This window comes from Hippocampus comes, unplaced genomic scaffold (assembly GCF_001891065.2).
Source record: "Hippocampus comes isolate QL1 unplaced genomic scaffold, H_comes_QL1_v1.1 scaffold40, whole genome shotgun sequence".
In the NCBI taxonomy this organism is placed as follows: Eukaryota; Metazoa; Chordata; class Actinopteri; order Syngnathiformes; family Syngnathidae; genus Hippocampus; species Hippocampus comes.
The window spans coordinates 972,377-993,129 of NW_017842058.1; the positions used below are offsets into that span (position 1 = coordinate 972,377).

Below are 20,753 nucleotides of genomic sequence, written 5' to 3' on the forward strand. Positions count from 1 at the left end.
CCAAATGCCCTGCGGACCGGTACCGGTCCGCGGACCGGCGGTTGGGGACCACTGCTCTAAATTGTCCCTCGTGTGAGTGTGAGCGCGGATGGTTGTTCGTCTATGTGTGTGCCCTGCCACTGGCTGGCAACCAGTTCAGGGTGTCCCCCACCCTACTGCCCGAAGGCAGCAGGAATAGGCGCCAGCGCGTCCATGAGAATAAGCGGATTAGAAAATGGATTGATGGATGAATAAATGTTCACATACACAACACATTTTTTTTTCTCATTTAAAAAATGTAAACGCAAGATTCTGTTTCAAAAATCTGTTGAGAATAGCTGAAATGTTCCCAAATAAACGATGCATTTGACATTTGTTCTCCAATAATTATGATGTTGGTGGATTTTCCAAGTTAAGGATACCAGAACAAGTCCATTTTTCCAGACATGGTTGAAGTTGGCCCAAACTGTGACTCCTTCAGAGCCCTTAATATCCTCATGCTACCAATACCGATGAGGGAAGAACAGGGGGAGAGAGGGGTGTGTGTGAGTGTGTGTCTGTGTGTGTCTGGATGCGGAACCCAGACCAGAAGCCAAAAGGGCAAAGTGCAAACTCGCTGAGAAATCCTCGCTTAATACACTGCGGCGTGAACACTCTCCAGCAAAGCTCTCTGCAGGAGGCGCCGGGTGAAAACGTGTCCCCCATCCTGAGGACCTCCCAGAGTTAGATCACTGTGAGTATATTCGTTGTATCAAAATGATGATATTTTGATGTAGACAACACAACCGGCATCAGTAATGTAATAAAAGATGAGTGCGTTGCTGCTGTCATCACTTTAAAAAGCATTTTTTGAAACAGGAAATTGCCATCGATTTTGTGGATAGCACATTGAAATGTCACAAGCCTCCTTTTGATGATTTTCGGGGGGGACTATTTCCACTGAATATGAAAAGTTTGGTTTGGCTGAGGACAGCTGATTTCGTATTCTGACATCTATTCAATTGTAATCTGATGTTTGTGCCGCATGATTTAATCTTCCTTTGACTGCACACGAAATTGCTTGCATGCACAGAATCTTGGCTGCCCCAAATGTGAACTTTTACAGCTGTGTCTAAAATAAAAAAACAACAACAACAACAAAAAACCTGCCTTGTCCAAATACACTACCGGTGCATGTACGTGAATTAATGAATACATTTTTTTGGGATAATTTTTAGGTTATTCTTTTGATGACTGTTAGCTTTAGCATGTAGTGCTCCAGTTTGTACTTGTGCAGACTTGATTCAACCAAGTGCAATGCAACATCCAAAAGCCATGAGTTGAATGGGAACAGCTATAAAGTAAAGTGAAACTAAAGAAGTAACGCAATGTTATTACTGTGCCTGTCGTTTGCACTGCATCCTATTGGGGGTCGTTTGAGGCAGTTTAAAACATACTCATGAATTATGTTCAATTAATACCATGGAGAGTGTCAAAAAAAAAAATAATAATAATTGGCAGGGGTTTTCATGTATTTGCAGAAAATTTGTTACCCTGACAAACAGGGCAGAGCTGACACGTGACGACGCGAGCAGCTCTTTTTCAGCGACGTTTAACAAATGTTCTGCAATTTAAAATGAATGAATTACCAAAACTATTTTACGAGGTAAATTAATAAATATACAGTGGCCAATAAATGAGTGAATTGAAATTAATTAATTGTTTGATTTATTTCGGGTTACATGACCATATTGTGCCCCTTTTTCTATGCACGAAAAGAAATATTCCAGCAGCAAAATTCTGTTGCCATTACAATGTGATCTACAATCTGCTGGTGGGTTCGGACGCATCCGCTTTAGTGTGGGCGCACTATTATTTAGCTGAGTAACTACTGATAACAGCCTTTATCTATAGGTTACCTCAGTCCAACAACCCTTGACCTTTTCATGTTAGGACACTGATTGCTCTCTTGTTGAGTCACCGTCGCGACAGTGGCACATGATCGACAGTAAGTATACATAGTAATTACTGAATTGTTTCTACTTTTATATGAACAGGATCCACCGGCGAAACTGCACCCGGTGTTGGTCGTCATGGCAAGCACACAGCCAAGCAATGCTGACAACTTGAGGCACAGGAGCATCTTAGCCCAGACGCCGGATGAGATGTCCAATCCCGGTATGATAGCACAGTACATGATAAGTAAGATATGAGAAGAGAAAGAAGGTAATCGTGCTCACATGATTGACACGGTTAAAGAGGTATTAACCCTTTCGTGCACCCTGGAAGCTGATAACATGGGAAGCTGTAGTAACAGCTGTCCCTGAAAGGGCTTACCGGTAAACAATTTACAGTTGATTCTTGTAAACATTTGTTGGATGGATGGATGGATGGAGTTTTGTTAGCATTTAGCACGTCAGCTCTGTTTTAGCATTTAGCACGTCAGACTGTTGTTTTAGCCTTTTGATCAAGTCAGTTTTAAATACTGTATTGGCCCGAATAAAAGACAGTGTTTTTTGCATTGAAATAAGACTGAAAAAGTGGAGGTCGTCTTATATTCGGGGTCTCGAGGTTATACCCATTGACGACGCTAGATGGCGCCAGATTTAATTGAAGTGAATGATGAACTTGACTCCCCTGGCCAAAGTGAACCCCTGTCACGAAGAATAAAAATAAAAATAGCGGTAGCACGAACAAGAAAAAAAAATAGCTGTAAGAAAGAAAAGAGAAGAAAATAATGGAAGAGATTACAGAAAATGGAGAAATGTAGCGACAATCTGGAGAAAAATGGGTTGAAGGTCGGCCAGGTTAACCGGCAGCTGAGGAGAAGTTATGATGTCATTTACATTTCAAAAACCAGAAGCCATTCATTTACGAATTTGATTGCACTTTAGTTTACATATTTAAATGTTCAGATATTAAGATTTGAATGAGGCAAAATAACATGCTTTTTTCTCTCAAATACATTGTTATAATCATTTGTTTCAGATGTACTGTAATTATTTTCTGTATAAAAATTAATTTGGTGTTCAAAAAGTCTTTTTTCAAACTTGAGTCTTGAAAAAGAGGGGTTCGTCTTATAATCAGGGCCGTCTTATATTCGGGCCAATACCGTAGTTTTGTTTCTAACAATAAGCACCGTCGTGTCCTTATGTATTTAATAAGATTTTTTTAAAAATGTATTAGTTTATTATTTGTTTTCAAATCTTTAAATGACCTCGCGCCACCTTACCTCTTGGAGCTCATCCGCCCCTACACACCTGCCCGGCGTCTCAGATCTGCGGACCAGACATTATTGGAAGTACCGGTACCAAGAACCAAGCGGAGGCTCAGAGGGGGTGGAACCTTTTCTGTTGCTGGTCCTTCTCTCTGGAATGAGCTCCCACTGAACATTCGGCAAGCCCCCTTGCTGCCCATCTTTAAAACTCCTCTCAAAACTCATTTGTATTCGATATCATCTGACACGGCATGACTCAGACTTGATCTTAGTCTTACCGTTTGGTGCTTTCTACTGTCTTTGTTATTAACTTATTGTTTTATTGTTGCACTGCAATTTGAATATAGCGATGGTTGTTTTAAAGCAGGGGTGTCAAACTCATTTTTGTCGTGGGCCACATTGTAGTTCCGGTTTCCCTTGGCGGGCCGTAATGAATTTTTGGAAACCATATCAATGTTTAATCACTTCCACATATTACATGGACGGCGCACAACAAATTGATGGATAACTTGTTTTGGAATCAGAAGTCAAGAATAAGGACTGTTATTGTGGATTACATATGACAATTTGAAATTTTGGTTCAGACTTTAGCAAGCATCATGGAACTTGACATGCTTTCGCGGGCCACATAAAATGATATGGCGGGCCAGATCTGGTCCCCGGGCCTTGACTTTGACACCTGTGTTTTAAAGTGCTCTATGAATACAATTGAGTTGAATTGAGGAAGTGGGAATATATAGAAACCTATCAAATAATCTAAATGAAATCACTTTTTAAATTCTTCACTTTTTTTTCTGGCTGATGATAAGCAAACATGCTCTTCTCGTACAGCTGGGAGCCGTGACGGCGCAAAGTTGGAGGATGTGGAGCATTGGCGCGAACATGCGCAGGTCAACTCAAACCATCAATCAACATGGAATATTATACACGCCTTGTATTTTAAAATATGAATGTGTATGTACCCTTGCAGAGGGCGAAGGTGAAGATCCTGCAGCAGGTCCAGGATCTGCTGAGTGACATTCTCGACAAGGAGCTGACAGAGCCTGTCCACGCGTCGGTCAATAGGAAGACGGCTAAAGTTGGTACATCCAGGTAATAATTGTAAATAGGTGAGTGACGGAGGATAGCTTGCTTTCACCACAAAAAAAAAAAAAATTGCAAATACACAAATGAACTTTTTGTGACATTTTTTGTTTGGTGTAGTGTTGTAATTTTTTTTTTCTCAAATCCAGGCCTGGGTTCAATAAAGATTGGGAAACACTAGTCTAGCTAAGATGAGATATCTCTTCCATATATGAAACATGTGAGTGTGTTTTTAATTTTAGATCTCACAAGATGGACGATGGCAAAGTGTTTATGGATCGAGCGTCGCTGCTAGAGTAAGCACGATTTTGCCGAACTATTGATGCATGTTTCTAATTTGACTGTGAAGGTGAACTTGAGACATTCCCACACATGCACAACTTGACTTGAGCAACAAACTTGGCCTACTCTTATAACTGTAGGAGGTTTTTTAAACATCTTGACTCAAGATGTTTTATTTCAATTCAGTATTTACTACCGGTAGTGCTTCTGAACTGACAAAGTATAAAAAAACAAGTATTCTGACAGACATGTTTGGATGTGGAAATCAATAAAAGTATACCCCCCCCCTCTCTTTGCCAGTGAGTTGTTCATGATCAGCCACATCAGGACCATCTACCACATGTTTGTAGCTGTGCTGCTCATCTTCTGTGTGAGCACGCTGGCCGTGGACTACATCGACCAGGGCAGGTCAGTGTGAAGAACAAACATGGCCCAAGAGTCTTTTTTTTTTTTTTTTTTTTTTAAGGGCCATATCAGTCTGAGTACAGTCCGCAATTTGAATTCTGTTTGCAGATTATAGGTTTTGCTCACCCGCGGGTTTGTTCGATACACTCACCGATATATGATTGATTGGGATGTGGGAAAATTGCTGGGGAAAAAAAAAGATGGGAGATGACCTTGGTGAATAGTACTTGTAAAAAAAAAATGGAGATAACTACTTCACGGATTTCACTTCTTTTTGGAATGTAAAGCCAGCGATAAACAAGGGAAAAAAAGTCATCAATTGTTCATTGTTTATATTGTCATATTTGTCATTCCTTCAGGTCCATGGGGATTAAGCTGCGAAAAAAAGTGCTCGGCAAAATTAGAATGTTGCTCCTCAAAGACTTTCAAGCCGTACCTGCGATAGGAGTGACTTATTGATCCCTTTTGGGCAGGTTGGTCCTGGAGTTTGATCTGCTCTTCTATGCCTTCGGCAAGATGGGAACGGTTGCCTGGGTGTGGGCGCTCATGTTCGTCTACTCCCTGCTTGTTCCCTACTACGTGTTGCTCTTTTGGGCTGCTTTGTACCACCGCTGCGCCTCCAAGTTGGGCTTGTCTCTGGGCACAGCTCTGGTCCTGGCTGCCCTCCAGATTTCTGTTCTGGGACTGTTTCCCGTCCACATGGTCGTGCGGCACCAGCTGCCGCCGGCTTCCCGTTTTATCGTTGTGCTCGAGCAGGTCAGTGTGCAAATATTGTTTGACTCAGAGTGATTAGATGAGTCAAGAGATAAATGTTGAAGAGGTCATTTTTATCACCCTGTTGTTTTATAACCAAACTACATTGTTGGCAAGTCAGCGTGACACAAGAGATAATTCAAAGTGGTCAGATAATGTTGGCAATATAATTAATATGTAAACATTTGTGGATTGGCTGCACTTGTGATGGTACATTGGGACATTTTACCTGCACTTCCCTTACGTTCATATACAGTATTAATTTTTTTTTTTTTTTTCCAGATTCGATTCCTGATGAAAAGCTACTCGTTCATGAGGGAAACGGCACCCGTCATAATGAAGAAGGCGCTAAAACCAGGTAGTGTTGGAAACAACAGCACATGACAATGACCCACAGCAGTTGTTCATAATCCAGCGGAAGCCCCAAAATAGGAACGTCCCCAAAGGTGGTCCAATTCAAAAGCTAAACCAAACTTAGAGTCCAAACCATCATCATGTGTTGCTTTTTCTGTTTCACCTTAGAACTTGCTGCGTACAACATGCGCAAAAATCATGAAAATAATTTCACCAATGCTCACATTTACTATTTCACATACTATAACGTATTTATTCAAACCAGTGAGTAGTTTTAATTTACTGTAATTTTATTAGGCCCCACTGGGGTTGACAAAAAATAAAATACAACTTAAAAGTCAACTGGAGTTTATGTGGAAACCCCTTCGTCACAAGACTCTCTCAAAGGGCTTCACAAGTCCAGAATGACAATTATTAGCATCATCCCCTGATCTTAAGCCCCCAACAGCAATTTCAAAAAAAAGGCGCTATGATTTATATAAAGTCACGTTCCATCATTTCTTATGGGAGTAATTATTTTGAAATGAGAACAACTTGGAAGCTTGCAGCCTACGTCGCAGAATTTTCCAGCGGTTAGCGCGTCGACCTCACAGTGCAGAGGTCGTGGGTTTGATCCTGGCTCTGGCCTCCCTGTGTGGAGTTTGCATGTTCTCCCAATGCCTACGTGGGTTTTTGTCCGGGTACTCCGGTTTCCTCCCACATTCCAAAAACATGCATGGTAGGCTGATTGAACACTCACAATTTTCCCTAGGGTTGAGTGTGAGCGCGGATAGTTGTTCGTCTCTGTGTGCCTTGCGATTGGATGGCAACCGGTTCAGGGTGTCCCCTGTCAACTGCCTAAAGATGGCTGGGATAGGCTCCAGCACCGCCCCCCCCCGCGACCCTTGTGAGGATAAAGCGGATCAGAAAATGGACGGATGTTATGCGTTGGTACCTTTCAGAGCACTATTGGACACCATACAAAAATGTTTATCTGTATTAAGATAAGCCACATCATATATACATATTTGATGCTTTTTCCATAAACAAACACCTATGTTTTGTAAATATCCCCAGATACAGAAGATAAAAGGTTGACTGAAACGTGGCAAAATGTTCCATAAAAGACAATAAAGCCCTTCAGCGGCTAATTTCACAGGAAGTGTTAATAATTTGGTGGTATCTGCACAGTAGTTTCAACAATAAAGGCAGCCAGTGTGGGCTAAAATTCCCCATTATGGTACCCTGAAGCTGAAGAATTCACAAACGTCCGGAAAAAAAAAAATTTCATTATTATTTTTTTTCAACAGCATCAATAGCGGTCTTTGATGTTTTTGATCTACTGCGTTCCAGGGGAGAAAATCCACTTCCCGACATTTTCCAGTTACCTTTACTTCCTTTTCTGTCCCACTCTTATCTACAGGGAATCGTATCCCAGGTAAGACGGCTGCCGTGTGTTTACACATGTTCCAACGTTTAGCAAACTGACGCGCTATTCCCACAAAATGCATTTTTTGGGGAGGGAGGGATCATTTTGGGCAGCGTAGTGAGTGGTTTGTGGGTTCCACCTTGGACTAGTTGCTGGCCATTTGCCACAAATCTGCCATAAACCGAAGATGCATGATTTTGGAATGTGGGAGGGCGGCTGAGTAGCCTCAGAAAACTCACACAAACATCTCTCGACAGTGATGCATTTTAACCAATGCAACCTGGATTATAAAAATGTCAGTGCAATTTTTTTCCTGCCTGTTTGGGATTTGGCACGCAGCTATGTGCTACTTTTGTTCTCTTTCTGAAATGCCCCAAAATTGCACCAAAGCATGTCTAATCTAAAACTAGTGCTTTGGCGCCATCTTAGTGCCAATGGAACTATGTTAAAATGAGGGGCGGAGCTTCTATTTGATGAGATGGGTCAAAGCACTAATAGAAATGCGGGACTTTTCCACCATTTTGTAATATCACGATATAATTCTTTATTTCGGGGGAGGATATTTGCTATTTGCAGCAGAGCTCCATCCCCACCCTCTGAGAATAGCGGGGCATTTATTCGTAGGGAGTGATTAAGTAATCGTCAGTCGAGTAATCAACGCTTCTCGTGTCCAATGCCAACTTGTATTTTCTTCCAGGAACACACACATAAGATGGAAATATGTCGCTGTGACTGTGACCATGGTGAGCTGTGTTCATTACCCAGCATGCACTCTGAAGTCTGATTGGCGCCATACTGGATATTGATTGGCACGCCATTCACAGATCCTGGGCAGCCTCTTTTATGGCTACTTCATCCTGGTGCGTCTGTGTGTGCCCGTCTTCACGTCGGAGAGCGAACAGCCGTTTGGCAAGCGAGCCATGGTCCTCGCCGTGTTCCACTCCATACTACCAGGTTTCTGTCCGCTTATAAACAGCACTGTGAACACTACCGTTTGTTTCCTGGGCAAAGATGAACTCATGGCTGTTTAGTGTTCGTCTGAAGCCGTTTCAAAACGTCGCTCGCCGGTTCGCAGGCATCATGCTGCTGCTGCTGTGCTTCTTCGCCTTCTTGCACTGCTGGCTCAACCTCTTCGGGGAGCTGCTCCGCTTTGCTGACAGAATGTTCTACAAGGTCAGCAACACCATCAACCCCCCCGCCCCCACCCACCCCCAAAAAAGATCAAATTGACTGAATGTTTGAAAGCTCATCTGGTAAACAGCAGTGACCTGATGTACACTTTCATCAAATTCCATTGATCCAACGGGAATAACTGCTTTGAGCAACCAGTCCAACACGTGCCCCCGCTTTGTGATCAATACCAATAGGATTTTAAATCACCACCACATAAACAATTTATTCAGTTATTAGAAATAACCATCTTGAATTTGAACGTTGCTGGATATGAGAGCAAGACATTGAGTAATTTTGCTGTTTCATTGTTGATCAATGTAAAAGAAATGTTCTTGTCAAGCATTTGTTTTTGTTCTAAACGCTATTGATTTTGACCCTTTCAGGGAGCGTGGTTGTGCGTGAAAACTTGCTTCTATTTGCTGTCCAATTGTTGTGACGTAAGGAAAAAGGAAAGACATGTTCCTTGTCAAACATTTCCTTTGTTGGTGTTGTTCTAAAGAGCTTTGTTGATTTTGATCCCGTCATGGGGTAGCGCAAAACTCTTTTGGTTTTCATTTGAATTACCATGGAATGAGGAACCTATGCCGAAAAAAAATAAAAAATAAAAAAATGTGAAATGAAGTGAAATCCAATTTTTAAGGCAGGAAATTTTGATCAAATTTAAAGTTGGGCAATTGGACAAAATACCTAACCCTAACCCAAGTTTTGCTAATATATGAAAATATTTTACGTTTTGCTTATTTTTCACAGAGAAGAGCTGACAGAACTAATTGTCCCTCGTATTGTCCTCCAATTTAAAGATTTACTGTGAACAACTCAGCAAATTGTTTTGGAGTAATTAACTTGCTTGCTTTGTTGTGCTAACTAATATGCTTGCTATAAATGTCAATGATCCATATTTTACGGTTATTACAACTTAAATTACCATTTTTGCTGCCCGAAAAACAAGTTATTTTTTTTACAATGGGAGGGCAAAAAAAAAAAAGAGTTTTATTATCAGATGTTTTATTTGTTGTTCTATAGAATGCTACTGATTTTGATAAGTGTCAAGGAGCAAGGTTGCATGTGAAAGCAGGAACCGTTTTGATTAGCATTTTTGTAGAATGAGGGGGAAAAAAGTGACTTGGTGTCAGTCCTTTGCTTATTGTTTGAAAAAAAATGGATTGATTTTGCACGCTTGACTGTTATCAATCAAGTCATTGGTTACACTGCATTTATTTTGACGTGTCACTGCAGTGATTGTTGGCACGTGTGCAAGACCCCACTTGATTTTGATTATCGTCTTCTTGTTCCACAGGACTGGTGGAACTCGACATCTTTTGCCAATTACTACCGCACGTGGAACGTGGTGGTGCACGACTGGCTCTACTACTACGGCTACAGGGACTTCCTCTGGGTAAGGCTCTGCTATTCGAGATCATATCAAGAGATTAACGTTACATTTTCGGGAGACGGGAAGATGTATGTATTCGTTGTATCATAATACTTTGAAAAGGGGGCGGGGGGAGTTTACAAAAGTTTACATAATTCAAGTTGGATTTTTTTTTCTATGTTAAAAGTTGTAATGTTATGACAAAAGTTTTATTGGGGGGGATTTACGAGATTAAAATCTAATTTTTGAAGTAAAAATTCAATTCTGTGAGATTCAAGTTGTGGGGTTGTCATTTAAAGAAAAAAAATCGTTTTATAAAAATAAAATTGTATTTTGGGGGGAGTGCTAACTTTGGAGAAACGATGTTATCTGATGAGATGAAAGTAGTATTTTTGGAGAAACTGTCATAATGTTACAAAATCAAAGGTGAATTTTTATATAATAGATTGTATGAAATTCAAGTATTTTGGTGGGCAAAACAAATCGATTTTACGAGTCAGATTTTTGAACGGAAAAGTCATCATTTGGTAAAGTTTTATTTGTTGGAAAAAAAAGTACGATTACAAGAATTAAGTTGCATTTTTTGAACAAAACAATTTTACAAAATAAATCGCCTTTTTTTTGTAGATCAAGAACTGTAACCGAATGACATTGAAACTTTATATTGAGAGTAAAACGAGTCCTAATTGCACACAATCTAAGTCTGATTTTTCAAAAACACTCAATTATTTAGCGACACAATGTCATTATTTAAATTCAGGTTGTATTTATGGAGAAAATGTCACAAGATTGAAGTTGCATTTTAAAAAAAAAAAAAAAAAGCTGCTATCATATTCATGCGATAGATGCAAGTCACAGACGGTTACGTGGGCAAGTCCATACAGGCGTAAAATGAAATGAACCGCGATGAACAGTAAAAACAAAGAATTGTGTATTCACTGTCTGTGTACGATGACCAAAATTCATGAATGATGACATCACGAGAGGGCTCGGTGAGTCGCCGTCTCTTATTTCCCATTTGCAATCTCCACAGCTGTCGAAAAGGAAGTTCCGCACAGCCGCCATGTTGTCTGTCTTCATCGTGTCGGCCGTGGTGCACGAGTATGCTTTGGCCATGGGCTTTGGATTTTTCTATCCCGTCATGTTTTGCCTCTTCGCCATCTTCGGAGGTAACCCACAAATTTCATTTTAGGAAAGTCGGACCGAGTACTGCATTGATTTGTTTTCTAAATAGCATAGTATGGAAGGCTCCGAAATTGGAGCAAATAATAATCATAATCGGCGCCTTTCAAGATCACCTTACAGGAGATAATGAAGCTTAATTCGTTCTAGACGAGTGTAATTAATTTCACTCATTTACAATAATTGAAAAAAAAAAAGAAAGAAAAAAAACTACATTATTATGACATACAGGAACATAAAATGAAGACTGCAGACATAAGATGGAAATATATGAAATGCAAATATTTGTGTTGTTTTTTTATTTATTAGAAGAGTTAATATTGTCACTGTTAGACTTTATTATCATATATTAACAATACCAATAATAATGAGAATAACGGGAGTAATAATAAATGAAAATATAAATAATCAAATCAACCTTCAAATAATACTTTAGACAATCAAAAATATGTATTATGATTATTGTTATATTATTTGTAGTGTAATTATTTATATTTAATTGTTATTAGATATTATTATTAAATATCAATGCCAGTAATAATGGATAAAAAACATTTTATTGTGCAGGATTTATACCAGGGGTGGGCGCCTGAAATGATGGAGGGGCTATAATTTTTCATTCGCGCTACTGGGAGCCCACATCAAACCGCGGACTTTCTAACCAGATTTATGGCAAAAACCCATTTAAAAAATATGTGCATGTCTATTTTTTAACCAATGTATATCATAGATTTCATGATGTTCAATATGCATTTCCCATGCAAAACAGTGTTTGGCTCCCTAAAATGAAAATACATAAATGAATAAAATTATATTGAGGAAAAAAATCCACAGCTGACAATACATGTATGCGTGACGGGTCCACTTTTGTCGAAGAAACATGTTTATAATTCGGCCCCACATCAAATATACATTTTTTTCAATTAGTTGAAGGTGCCTATTCATGATTTATACTAGCACCATTAATAATTCATAGCGTGACAGATGAAATGCATATTGCACAAATACATTATTTAAATCAAGGATACACAGCTTTCCTGCAAATTGCAAGTAACGAGGTCCTGAAGAAAATCCGCATCCATGAGATTGCTAGATTATCATCATTATGTTTGATACATGGTATGCCGCTATAATATTGCTATAAGGAGAACATACAATAAAGCCATTATGGTTATTATTAGGATTATTATCCCATTAAAGTTTGTTTTGATTCGAGAATTGGTTTTGATCATCATGTGCTGTCGTCCTTTCAGTTGTCTTTAACTTCACCATGAATGACAAGCGGCAGAACCCCGTGTTCAACATCATCATGTGGGCGTGTCTCTTCCTGGGTCAGGGCGTCCAGGTGTGCCTCTACTGTCAGGAGTGGTACGCTCAAATACGGTGTCCTCGCACTGGGGTATGGAACACGCACACACAAACACACTGTACAGTACATCCTGCGGGTGGCGAAATGCCGCAGTCGGCCTTAAAATGACATTTTAACATTCTTAACTGTTGAAGACTAAAGGCAAGATTTTGTTTGAGCAAAAAAAAAAAGGCAAAAGATTTGGGAAAGAAAATGTAGCCGTTTTAAAAATATTTGAAGTGAAATTTTTAGAAAAAAGTTACATACCTTGGGTGGGACGGTGCGTGATTGGTTAGCGCATCCTCCTTACAAGCGCAGAGGTTCGATTCCGGCTCTGGCCTTCCTGTGTGAGGTTTGCATGCTCTCCCCATGCCTGCGTGGGTTTTCTCCGGGTACTCCGGTTTTCTCCCACATTCCAAAAACATGCATGGCAGGTTGATTGGGCACTCCAACCTGTCCCTAGGTGTGAGTGGGAGTGGTTGTTCGTCTCTGTGTGCCCTGCGATTGGCTGGAGACCAGTTCAGGGTGTCCCCCGCCTACTGCCCGAAGACAGCTGGGATAGGCTCCAGCACCCCCCGCGACCCTAGTGAGGATGAAGCGGTTTGGAAAATGGATGGATGGATGGATGAAGTTATATCTTATGAAATTTTGTAGGAAATTTTACGGATTTTACAAGATTCCAGTTGTATTTCTCGAGACAAAATTGTAATTTTGTGAGATGAAAAGTACACTCTTTCCATAGAACTACAATCTAAAAGATTAAAGAAAATAGATGTATTAGGACATTTCACTCTTGATTTTATGAGATTTGAAGTTGTCATTCGTTTCCTCATAAAAATCTGACAAAATGAACCCTTTTATTGACAAAAAGTCAGCCGACCAGATTTGTGTTGCGACAAGACTGAAGTTGCTTTTTTTTTAGATTAAAATTGAATTTTTGGGTGGAGAAAAAAAATCCTAATTGTGAGATTGTTGTTGCTGTTTGCTTTTCTTAATTTTACAAAAATAAATTTGTATTTTTTTTAGAGACAGAAAGTGCATTTGAAAAAATGGGATTGCATATTTCTCTTTTTATTTATTTATCTATCTATTTATTTACATTTTTTTTTTCACGCTAAGAACCCTGAAGGTTATCCTTTCACTGTTCAGTGATCTGAACTCCTGTCCACTGCTTTTGGACCATTATTGATCAATGTCAGTCCAATAATCAATCCTGCCATATTTTAAGAGCTTCTATTGGCAGATGACGCGCAGATGAAACACAATGACATGTTCAGTGTTTAACCTCGGAAAGCCTCCAGCGTTTGATGAAGTCGAGGATTTACTGGACAGATGGCGTACTTAAAGGCCTTTAAGTACGGCCGGCCCCCAATTCATGGTTAAGGCGTCCAGTGGTGCGCCGTCCCTAAAATGAGATTAAAATAGAACGTGCTAATAAAAATGAAAAGCGGCATTATGTGTGTATGAGGTTACTAGAAAGAGTTTTTTTTCTTGTTTTTGCTGGGATACAGAATAGCTTTTGGGAGCTGGTGACGCCTCGCTCCTGGTCTTGCGGCTACCAAGGATGAACAGTGGAAAGCAGCAAGCCATGAGGGTCAAGAAGGACTGAAACATCAGAGTTTACAATTATTCAAGTCACTCGAAGGCAGGACTGGGGAGCCTTCTTTCCATCAAGGGCCATTTTCTTCAAGTCATTAAAAAAATTAGGAGAATTAAGACATAATTACAACAATACATTGATGTTTGACGTGAGAATACAGTGTTATTTTTCAACTCATGCAAGATTAAAGTCACTTTGTGGGACTGAAGTTGGATTTGTTGGGGGGAAACTAATAGATGCAGTGTAATTTTATGAGAGTTAATTCAGATTTTTTTTAAGTGGATGTAAGCCATAATGTCATGAGACAAAAATTGTTAGATGTCATATTTTTGAAAAAAAAAAAAAATGTAACAAGTCACAATTTTACAAGACGAATGTAAAAAATATTTTCTCCAGGAAAAAGTGTGAAATCTTACCAGAGTCGTTATTTTGAAAACATTAAAAAAACTGCCATTTTTTTTGTCGGTCTTTTTATTTAGCAAAAAAAAAAAAAAAATGTCATTCTATTATGAGAGGTCTTTTGGAATTTTTCTGGAAGAAAAATTTTTTTAAAACCCTTAGTTTCATGTCAGTCATATTTTTTCCAGAGGAAAAAAAAAGTTGTCATTTTACATTGTGTAAGTGTTTTTCTTTAGGAGAGAAAAAGAGCCAGATTCAATTTGAAATTTGAGGAAAAATCTCCCATTGAAACATTTGGCCATTCAGTCACCTGCTGAAGTCCTCCGAAAAAATATGACGCAACAATGGAGCAAATCTTTAGCGTTGTAAAAACATATCTTGTCCCCTGATCTATCTACATGGTGCTGCATGAACACTGCCTTTACTTTTGTGTCAAGTTTACTGAAGACAAATGCACTGCATATACTTGAAGGTCTCACATGTCACTGTGTACAAAATAAAGTTCATCGTTCATTGTGAGAATAAAACATTTTCATTGATCTTCCTACTTTATTTGCATTAACTCTTTCATGCACCAATAATAACCTGTAATCTGATAAACTGTCCACTGTATGTTAATAACCGCTGTCCGCTGTCCCTGAAAGGGTTAAACATCATCTGGTGAGCCATTTCACACACGCACACACAAGCGTGTGTGTGTGTGTGTGTGTGTGTGTGTGTGTGTGTGTGTGTGCACTTGTTTTTAATCCCACTGTGGTGAAGGTCAAGCAACAATGCGCTATCTGCTTTCTTATCGTCTGTCACAAAGCTTGTGTGTGTGTGTGTGTGTGTGTGTGTGTGTGCGTGTGTGTGTGTGTGTGTGTGTGTGTGTGTGTGTGTGTGTGTGTGTGTGTGTGTGTGTGTGATGTCATCATACAGGAAGAGTTGGATTAGCATTGGTGCTCTGTTTGCTTTTGTGATGTAATGCTATGTACACTGATACGCTCTTAATTCCAATGCGCTGAAACACACGGCCACTCTCATTGCGTTCTGCATACGCAAATAGTTTTTACATTCGTATTGGTATTGCAGTATTGAAGGGCAGTTTAGTTATATTGTTGCTGTTGTACAAAGGACAGTCAAGGAATTAAAATCATAAATGTATCATAAGATAAGAAAACCTTTGTCTCACAATGGAGAAATTCCCAATTTACAGCAGCAAAATTATGAAAAGGAGAAAGTCAAAAAAGACAAAAAGTATATAAATATAAAATATACAAATAAGCATATTAAAAATGGGTGAGTGGGAGTGAGTCCAGGTTTTCAGGTCTGTCTATTCAATAGCCTGACAGCAGTCGGCAGGAGCGAGCAACGGTACCTCTCCTTCTTGCAGCGCGGGTGCATCAGTCTCCCATCATTGCTTTCAGCTTGGCTAGCATCCTCCTGTTGCCCACCTCCTCCAGAGTGACCAGGGAGCAGCCCAGGACAGAGCCGGCCGTCCTGACCAGTCGGTCCAGTCTCTCTATGTCCCAGGCTGAGATGCTGCCTGGCCAGCAGACTATGCCATAATGAATGACTGAGGCCACCACAGAGTCGTAGAAGGTCTTAAGGAGTGACCCCTGAACTGCAAAAGACCTCGGTTTTCTGAGCAGGAAGAGCCGGCACTGCCCCTTCCTTATCAGAGCGTCCGTGTTGTTCAAATGTATCGTGTATCATTTTGAGGTTTGAAAAAGTTGCATTTTAAAAAAGACTGAACATTACGAGAATAAAGTCATATTAAAAGAGATCTAATATTCATATATCAGATGGATTTTTTTTTTAAACTTTTGAGAAAGTAATGTTTTTGAGGGAAAAGTCCCATTTCACGATTAAAAATTTTCTCTTTTGAGGGGAAAAGTATGTTGTGAAAAGTAAGTCTGAAATGACCCGAAGTGGTCACGTGATCATCATCGGAACTGATCGGAGACGGCAGGAAAAACAGAGCGGGAACCAGAAAGGCATGCAGCCCGACAGCGGGGTTTGAGGGGAAGGGCGCCAGGTGCATTTTCCGACAAAACTATTAATTGGAAGGGTGGGGAAAATGACATACACAAATGAAATGAACACCACAGGTTAATTTTTAAGGATTTTTATTGATTTTAGAAGCTTTCCCTGAAAATTAAGGTCATCATTTTACTTTTCTATGAACTTTAAGGACCCGTGGGAACCCGGTAGTGTTCAGGACCTGCCTAGTAGTTGAATGGTAAGTGCATCAGCGTTGTGCTGCAGAGGTGCAGGGTTCGAATCCGGCTCCGGTCTTTCTGTGATTTCTCAAAAATGTGTGTGGCTGTGCATTTTCTGATCATCTTCTACGCACAACTATTCGTGCTCACACTCACACCAATGAACAATGCAAAGTGGTTGTTCATCACCTGACTGGTAGTCGAATGATTAGTGTGTCAACATTGCGTTGCGGAGGTGCAGGGTTCAATTCCAGCTCCAGCCTTCCTGTGTGTTCGCAAAAACATGCATGGCTAACCATTTTCTGAGCCTCTTGCCCGCACAACTATTAGCGTTCACACTCACACCGAGGGACAATATAGAGCAGGGGTCGGGAACCGATGGCTCGCGAGCCAGATATGGCTCTTTTGATGATTACATCTGGCTCGCAGAGAAAACTAAATATTCTCGCTTGTTTAATCCATCCATCGACTTTTCATTGCTCGTGTTCAGGGCTGCAGTTGGCTATACATGTTTTTTTTCGGCCAAAAACACTAGACTGTACATGGTGTTTTTTTCGGCTCAAAATGCCTTTCTATAAATGGTCGTTTTTTTGGGGGGGGATAAAAACGCCTTGCTATATATACATGGTCGTTTTTTTCGGCTAAAAACACCTCACTATACATGGTCATTTTTTGGGGCCAAAAACGCCTTACTATACATGAACGTTTTTTTCGGCCCAAGACGCCTGACTATACATGGTCATTTTTTTTTTTGTCTAAAAACGCCTTACTACACATGGTCGTCTTTTTCAGCCCAAAACGCCTTACTATACATGGTCTTTTTTTTCGGCTAAAAACGCTTTCTTGTACATGGTCGGTTTTTTTCGGCTAAAAATGCCTTACTATACATGGTCGTTTTTTTTCCAGGCCCAAAACGCCTTTCTATAAATGGTCATCGTTTTTTTTCGGCCAAAAACACTAGACTATACAAGGTGTTTTTTTCAGCTAAAAACACCTGACTATACATGGTCGTTTTTTTCAGCTAAAAATGCCTTACTATACATGGTCGTTTTTTTTTCGGCCAAAAACGCCTTACTAGATGGTCGTTTTTTTCGGCCAAAAACGCCTTCCTTTCCATGGCCGTTTTTTTCGTCCCAAAACGCCTTCATATACATGGTCATTTTTTTCGGCCAAAAACGCCTTACTATACATTGTCGGGGGGGTTTTCGGCCCAAAACGCCTTACTATACATGGTCGTTTTTTTCAGCCAAAAACGCCTTACTATACATTGTCATTTTTTTCGGCCCAAAACACCTTACTATAAATGGTTGCTTTTTTGGGGGGATAAAAACGCCTGACTATACATGGTCATTTTTTCGGCTAAAAACGCCTTACTATACATGGTCGTTTTTTTCGGCTAAAAACGCCTTACTATACATGGTCATTTTTTTCGTCTAAAAACGCCTTACTATATATACATGGTCGTTTTTTTCGGCCCAAAACACCTTTCTATACATGGTCATTTTTTTCGTGCCAAAAACGCCTTACTATACTATGTCGTTTTTTTCGGCTAAAAAATGCCTTACTCTACTATGTCGTTTTTTTCGTGCCAAAAACGCCTTACTATACTATGTCGTTTTTTTCGTGACAAAAACGCCTTCTTTTGGGCCCAAAACGCCTTACTACACATGGTCGTTTTTTTTTTGTGTTTTGTTTTTTTTTGGGCTCAAAACGCCTTACTATACATGGTCAATTTTTTCGGCCCAAAACATCTTACTACACATGGTCGTTTTTTTCGGCCCAAAACGCCTTCAGATACATGGTCTTTTTTTTTTTTTTTCTAAAAACGTCTTTTTTGGCTGTAAAAACACCTTACTATACGTGATCATTTTTGTTGTGAAAAATGCCTTCCTCGATTTAAAAAAAAAAATTCCAAAAAAAGCCTTACTCTCCATGTGCTCACATTTCCAAAAACGGTCTTATATACATACATGGCAATGGCGAGTGATGAAAAAAGCGGAAGGGGCGTGGCCTGGACGGGGGCGTGGCCTGGACGGGGGCGTGGTTACTTACAAAAGTGGCACTGAACATGCTGAAGATGAAGTGTATTAAATTTACACAGTTTGAAAATTGAACAGAAAAAAATCCCAAGATCGCCACTCTTCTTTCAAGTGAAAATTTGTGCCATTTTGCTTATGCATTCCTGGTGAGCACCAATATGTAACTTCAAATTTGCTGCTCAAAATCAAAATTAAAAAGGAAACACATTCCCTGCCATGTTTAAGTGTTGTGTAAATGTGATAAAAAGCTGTTGATTCTTACCTCATACAGTGATAGTGAAGTCCCACACTGTTTACTATATATGGTTTATGAATGTATTTTATGATATAAAGTGGATGTCTATTTACAGTATATACAACAAAATACAGTTTCATGAGGTAGAATACTTTATTTTCTCTTCATTTTAAGCTTTTTAGCAAGCGCTAAAAGCTTATCTGTCCTCTCTGTCTTTTTCCACTCTCTTTTTAGCCAACTCCTCTTGTTTTTACACATGCTCCAGGCTGTCGAAAAGCGCTTGAGATCGAGTAGTTATTTTTCAGTAGAAATGTCTGTTTTCTGTGTTTCACCGAGGTTGCATGACTCTGTAAAGCTCTCCATTCTCTCGATCTGTATAGAATGACATCATCACACAACGTACACAGAGCTTTACCGGCGACATCGAGCTTTTTCACAAAATCCGACACAAGCACGATGGTTCCTCTTTACTGTTTCCTACTGGGGACACCGTCAGCTTTCTATCCAACCAGTCCCATCAAAACGTGTTTTTCAGATCCACATCTATCTGGCGCACTTTAGCTTCGCCGCGAGTCTCGATAACATTCGGCATTCGCCAGAAAGGGGTTTAGGAAATCAAAAATGGGCACTTTACCCCATTTTGCCGGTCCGTCCTCCGTCAGTGACCTGGGTTCCCTTCCGTCATCGTCATAATAACCCTCGCCGCCGTCTTTCATCGTCATTTTAAACAACTTCCGTACCAGTCCGCTCCCAACCATCCCCCTCCGGAAAAACAAAGCATCCGTCGTGGGAGAGAGACATCGTGGGGGGGGGGGGGGGGGCAATGAATACCCTACAGATGAGACATGACTTCCTTTCCTCCATATATTCCCGTAGCACTGCTGATCCCATCTTGAATGGTGCCTTTTACGATAACGAGCAAGTATTATCATAGACAACATTCATATTACATATACAAAGACACCCTTATTGAGTACGTCAACGTCACAGGGACAATGTGAAGTGTCAGACCTGCCATGTAGCTAATGGTTTGTGCGTTGGCATTGCGCTGTGGAGGTGCAGGGTTTGAATCCAGCTGTCCTTCCTCTGTTTTAAAGAATGTGTGGCCACACATTTTCTGATCCTCTTTTCCGATCAACTATTCTGGCTTACCCTCACACCTACAGACAACGTAAAGCGTTTTTTTATTATCGACTGGTAGTGTTTGATTTCTTCTCCAGCCTTCCTGTGTGTTCTCAAAAACATGCATGGCTATCCATTTTCTGATCCTCTTCCTCGCGCTACTCACGCTCACACTCACACCGAGGAACAATATACACCATTCATTCCCTACCTGGTAGTCGAATATTTAGTGCGCTGGCGTTGCGCTGCGAAGGTGCAGGGTTCGATTCCAGCTCTGGCCGTTCAGTGTGAGGTTGCACGTTCTACCCGTGCCTGCACAGGTTTCCAGGAACATGTGTGGCCATCTGTTTTCTTATCCTCTTCGCGCTCACACTGACACCTAGGGACAATGTAGAGCAGGGTTTCCACTCTTCTTCCACTTGCTTTTTATTTGTGGATCTTTTAAGGACTTTTGAGGGCTAATTTAGCCATTTTTTAAAGGACTCTTTCTCCATTCAGCAGGGAATTCACTGTGGATTTAATCAACAGAAAGCCACATATCACTGAGCTGGTGTTCAAATCATTGCTGCCAAAGCAAGGGCACATCTTTATTTTTAGGAACAATCAGATAACCCTTTATTTG

General features: G+C 40.2%; 1 protein-coding gene across 1 annotated transcript; it reads left to right on the plus strand.

Moving 5' to 3' along the window:
* The first annotated feature begins 269 nt into the window (after positions 1 to 269).
* Positions 270 to 15,073, plus strand: soat2 (sterol O-acyltransferase 2). Its single transcript, XM_019861072.1, has 16 exons — positions 270 to 712; positions 2,016 to 2,136; positions 4,007 to 4,065; positions 4,146 to 4,267; positions 4,501 to 4,554; positions 4,841 to 4,948; positions 5,419 to 5,701; positions 5,981 to 6,056; positions 7,385 to 7,469; positions 8,158 to 8,203; positions 8,285 to 8,414; positions 8,536 to 8,633; positions 9,931 to 10,029; positions 11,039 to 11,174; positions 12,441 to 12,586; positions 14,047 to 15,073. Exons 2-16 carry the CDS (start codon positions 2,052 to 2,054, stop codon positions 14,101 to 14,103), a joined length of 1,584 nt encoding a protein of 527 aa, XP_019716631.1. The 5' UTR covers positions 270 to 712; positions 2,016 to 2,051; the 3' UTR covers positions 14,104 to 15,073.
* Positions 15,074 to 20,753: the final 5,680 nt, after the last annotated feature.